The following is a 5,398-nucleotide window of genomic DNA, read 5'->3' as shown; positions in this document are numbered from 1 at the left end:
TTTAATCAGGAAAGGGTGTTGGATTTTGTCAAAGGCCTTTTCTGCATCAATTGATAGGATCATGTGGTTCTTGTTCTTTGCTTTGTTAATGTGATGAATTACATTGATTGTTGGTTAAATCATTTACAGTGTAGTATCATGTGGCCATTAAAATGGTGAAATATATATTAATTGAAAGAAAAGATTTATTTATTATTATTAAAAATTGAGTTTAAACCTCAGCATTTATTTCATTATCTAATATTTAACAGAATATACTTACAAGCATCTTTTGGTACCAGAATGAATAAGATCTAAGGGGGGAAAAGCTTGAAAGGTGATTTTCTTTTTACTTAACACATAACCTAATTTTTCCTACAACAAGCACGACTTACATGTTTAAATGAAAACATAATGATAAAGGGTGAACAAGTAAAAAGAAATGTGCTTTTTCTTTACACATCATTTTTGCTTAAGATCATCTTTTTATCTCCTTCCCTAATCCAAGAACCCTTTTCCCTCAGTACTCCCAGTGCTATGCTGGGAACTTCGTGTTCCCTTCAAGGAGAAGAATAAGCACATGAATAACATTAGGGGAATGGTGCTAGCTTTCTGACTACATGCTGATTACTTCTGGGGCTGAAGTTCTCATATTCTGGAGCCTCAATCTTGGCCTCTAGTCAGACATCCCTACAAGTTACTCTACATTCCTCATGTACCTGAATGACAGTCTGTGTGTTGATAGCGAACTCTGTAGGGAGTTTTCTCTCTGAAAGGTTAAGTCTTGGATTAAGCTTTGGTGCAGTTGTGTACTTTTATCACATACTGACACCATGACTTGTTTGTTTTTTCATGAGCAGGACTTCCAGTTCCTCAACCTGACACAATTTTTCAGTTGAAGAGGGATGAAGAGGCCTGGATAGTTGACCCTTGTGGACCTGAAGAGAGAGAGTTTCCAGAGAATGTCTCACTAGGTAATCGAATGTGAATAGGCCAGGGCAGAATCTGTTTTTTTGGGGGGGTAGGGGTGGAGGTGGGGAGGTACCTTCTTCTGCTCTGATTGAAATACTGATTGCCATCTAGACAGATTTTCAATGCCATAAATCTTTGTGGGTGGAAACTGCCCCCTAACTGGTGTATTCAAACCTCTGAACTTTCATTTAGCAGTCTGATACATCCATGCCCTAAACCATGGAGAGTTCTTGTTTATTTTATATCATTCACCAGTTTTCATTTTTTTTCCCCCTTACACATTAAAGTATTATTTGTCTCTCTTTACCAAATGTTTCTCTTCTCCAGTCTGTCATGTCAAGGTGTTACATTCAGTTTATCACCGTGATTTCCATATACCACATTCTCCTGGTTATCCTTGCTGTGCCTCTAGTGTATATACTATTTTCTGAAGTCTCCACTGTCAGTTATCTCCCTGGACTTATGTGTTTTTAAGTCACAGTCTGTCTCTATACTGTAAAACCATTCTTTAGTGCAACAATCCAGTGCCCAGACATTACTATGAGACTTATCATAATATCTCATTCTAATATAATAGTTTCCTTTTTGTAGCCAAGAAAAGAGATTGTATCTGTGTTTCCTCTTTGTTCTAGATTTGGAGATTAAGCGTGAGATTGAAGACGCTTCAGAAGAAGAAATCTCTGAAGGAACACTGAGTGAAACGTTTGGAAATAGAGATCTTCAGTCTCCTATATTTGAAGTTCTTCTAACAGAAGATATGTTCGAAACAGAGGAAGAAACCCCTGCAATGGATAAATACAAGACATCTTTTTCCCAAGAGAAAAATTTCCAGCTGGGGTCAGTTTCACCCCGAGAAATTCTAATTAAAGAGAGAGACCACGTATGCTATGACTGTGGAAAGACCTTTTTTGACCACTCATCCCTCATCCGCCACCGGAGGACTCACACTGGAGAGAAGCCCTTCAAGTGTCACGAGTGCGGGAAGGTCTTCAGTCACAGGAGCAGCCTCAGTCGACACCGTATGACTCACACGGGGGAGAGCCCCTATGAGTGCAACGTATGCAGGAAGGCATTCTTCGACCGGTCGTCCCTAACTGTACACCAGCGAATCCATACTGGAGAGAAGCCCTTTAAATGCAGTGACTGTGGAAAAGCTTTCTTTGATCGTTCATCCCTTACTCGTCATCATAGAATTCATACTGGAGAAAGTCCATATGAATGTAATCAGTGTGGGAAATCCTTCAGCCAGAAAAGTATCCTTACTCGACATATGCTCACTCATACTGGCAGGAAGCCTTACGAGTGCAGTGAGTGTGGGAAAGCTTTCTATGGCATCTCATCTCTAAATAGGCATCAGAAATCTCACACTGAAGAGCCTCGCTATCACTGTAGTGAGTGTGGGAAAGCTTTTTTTGACCGCTCACCCCTTACTCAGCATCAGAAAATCCACACCGGAGAGAAGCCGTATGAGTGCAATGAGTGTGGAAAAGCCTTCAGCCAGCGATGTCGCCTTACTCGACACATGAGGGTGCACACTGGAGAGAAGCCTTATGAGTGTGGCGTATGTGGGAAGGTCTTCAGTTCTAAGTCTTCAGTTATTCAGCATCAGCGACGTTATGCCAGACAGGGAATAGACTGAGTAGGGTAAAAGCTTTAGTCAGAAAAAAAGAATTGCCATTAAATTAGCCGTATGTCTTGCCTATCTTAAACTCATCATATGATTATTCCACCCAGTCTGGCTGCTACAGTATTTTTGTGTATGTCATGTTCCCACACAAATATGCACATACATAATAACACATATGGCACATATAGGAAACTGAGACACAAAGGAGTTGTATAGTTTCAGAAGACTATCAGAGGCACATTATATGTGAAAAAATACTGTATTTCCTTTTTCTGCCTTGGTGAATCTACTGCATTATAGAACTGATGTAGGAATCCTGAAATTAGGATATGACTCTAAAAAGCCAACATTTTGGAGAGGTTTTCAGACAGCAGGATAAATGTCAGGAGGAGATACTCAGACATACTTTTTTTCTAAACAGGAGGACTTGGGTCCCAGGTGTCACTGTACTTTAAAAAACCAGAGGCTGTAACAGGAAAGAAAAGGCAAAATGATAGGAGAACTGCACTGCTGCTTACAGCACAGTTGTCGTATAGCTCCTAGTCCATTTCTCTTAAAACTCTTAGGACACTGACCTCTTTAAGTGAACAACTAGTATAATAATAGCACTTACTGAGTGTTGTTAAGGAATAAGTGCTCAGCCTAAAGTTTTGTAAAAAAGAGATTCTTTAATTTTCTTAACAAACCTATGAAATATGTACTGTTTCTGTCTTGAAGCTCCAGTGACTTGGTGGTAAGGAGCTGCACTGCCAACCTGAAGACAGACAGGCAGTATGAATCCACCAGCTGCCCCACAGGAGAAAGATGAGCAGTCTGCTGTGTGCTAATTCTGCTGCTGAAAACCTGGAGTTGGTTCTGACTCCACAGTATATGACAACAGTGACTATCCTGAGGGAGTTGTGGTGTTACAATCTGCAGCAAGTTGCACTGCTGATCCAAAGAAAGACTGTGTCTCAGGTGGTTCAGATCCACCAGCATTTCTGTGAGAAAGAGACAGACAACCTTCTGTTGTGATTTACAGCCTCGGAAATCTAGTAGAGGGTCAGGTATGAGTCAACTGTATGGGCAGCAGTGAGTTATCATTATCCTCAAGCTTGCTTGGTGGCATACTGTGTGACATGTTGGATCAGCAGTTCAAACCTGCCAGCCAGTTCATGGGAGAAAGATGATCCTGTAATGGCTTACAGCCTCAAAAACCAGATAGAGGTTTGCTGTCAGTTGGAATTTGCTTTTATGTTCAGGGTTTTGGACTCTCCTCCAGAAACACTGGTGGCACAGTGGTTTGAACCCACTAGCAACTCTGCAGTGCAAAGATGAAGCCGTCTGCTTTTGTACAGACGTCTAGCCTAGGGAAGCCTGCAGGCAGGCCTGCTCTGTCTGCAGCTTGCCAAGACTCAGTATCTGTTTCATGGTAGTAGAGAAACTACCAAGGAAGTTCCTCAGTGCTGCCAGTGGTTGAGTGCTCAGCTACTTCAAAGGTTGGCAGTTCAAACCCATCCACAGGCGCCTCAGGAGAAAGGCCTTTAGGTGACTTGCCTTTAAACCTTGTGGAGAACATTTCTGTTTTGCAGTACATGGGGCCTCCAGAGTTGGAATCGACTAGATAGCAGCTGGCTTGAACTTTTTGTTCTTTGTTTTATATATGATGTAACTGATATTTAGAGAAGTTAAATAACGTGCCCAAAGTGACACAGCTGTTAAAATGGGTAACTGAATTTTGAATACAAGCCTAATTTCAGTCTATAACCTTTTCATCATCATGCTGTAAAGTGTCTTTTTGTCTGATTTTTCAAAAAAAATAATCTGAAAAAAAAAATCTGCGTACATATGTTATCTCCACCACTAGATTGTAAACTCAGAGGGGTGACTTACATTTCTTTGTATCCTATACAGTGCCTTACATATAATAGGTGCTTAATAAATATTTATCAGAACCAATGAGTTTTCTATTTAGCAAGTTCTCTATTCAAAACATTTCTTGTATACATTTCCTTTCTCTGATTTGTCCCAGCCTAGCCCATAATTTTCTTTCCCTAGGCTCATACTGTGTCTCTCTGGAGACTAAGGTGCATCTCAGAGACTAAGGTGCATCTGATACAGGCCATGGTCTTCGCAATCACTTGTTATGCATCAGAGAGTTGGACAATGACCAAGTAGGATAGGAGAATTGATGCCTTTGAGTTGTGGTGCTGGAGAAGAGTATTGAGAATACCATGGACTGCTAGGAAAACAAACAGATTTGTCCTGGAAAGGGTTAAACTGGGTGGCTCCTTGGAGGCAAGGATTCTGAGGCTCCATCTAACATACTTTGGACATGTGAGGAGAGACCGGTCCTTGGAGAAGGCCATCATGTTTGGGAGGGTGGAGGGACAGTGCAGGAGGGGAAGGCCCTTTGTGAGGTGGATTGATTCAGTGACTGGGATAATCTGGATTAGAGTGTCAGAGACAGTGCGATTGGCACAGGATAGAGCAGAGTTTAGGGCTGTTGTACATAGGGTCACTATGAGTCGCAAGCAACTCGATGGCACATAGCAACTGCCCTTGTAGTCACTTTGTAATGTGAGGTCTCCCTATGTTGAAGATGGTATGCTTAGTGGTAATAACGGAAACTACTGCTTCCATAAAGTCTTGGTCAGACTTAACTCCACTCATAATTTACAACTTGTGACCTAAAAGGTCATTATGAAAGGAAAAGTTGGAGGATTTGTGTGTTATTCCTAAGGGTCAGACTTTGATCACTTCCAGCCACATCTCGGGCCATATACCAGCAACCAGATACTTCGAAAGTAAACAAACACTTAAATATTTGGTGAACCCCAG

General features: G+C 41.3%; 1 protein-coding gene across 2 annotated transcripts in view; it reads left to right on the top strand.

The window, feature by feature from the left end:
• The window catches only part of ZNF2 (zinc finger protein 2), an 8,261-nt gene extending 5,671 nt beyond the window's left edge, over positions 1-2,590 (top strand). Inside the window, exons 3-4 of one of the 2 annotated variants that reach the window (XM_006898926.1) lie at positions 840-953; positions 1,584-2,590. In XM_006898926.1, coding sequence (XP_006898988.1) covers positions 840-953; positions 1,584-2,590 — 1,121 coding nt within the window. The remainder of the gene's footprint in view (positions 1-839; positions 954-1,583) is intronic. The other variant, XM_006898927.1, reaches the window with a different exon arrangement.
• The last annotated feature ends 2,808 nt before the right edge of the window (positions 2,591-5,398 follow it).

This window comes from Elephantulus edwardii, unplaced genomic scaffold, assembly GCF_000299155.1.
Source record: "Elephantulus edwardii isolate Elephantulus edwardi_28Jun2011 unplaced genomic scaffold, EleEdw1.0 scaffold00241, whole genome shotgun sequence".
NCBI classification, from domain to species: Eukaryota; Metazoa; Chordata; class Mammalia; order Macroscelidea; family Macroscelididae; genus Elephantulus; species Elephantulus edwardii.
The sequence above is the reverse complement of the archived record's forward strand: the minus strand, read 5'-3'. Positions and strand labels throughout refer to the sequence as shown.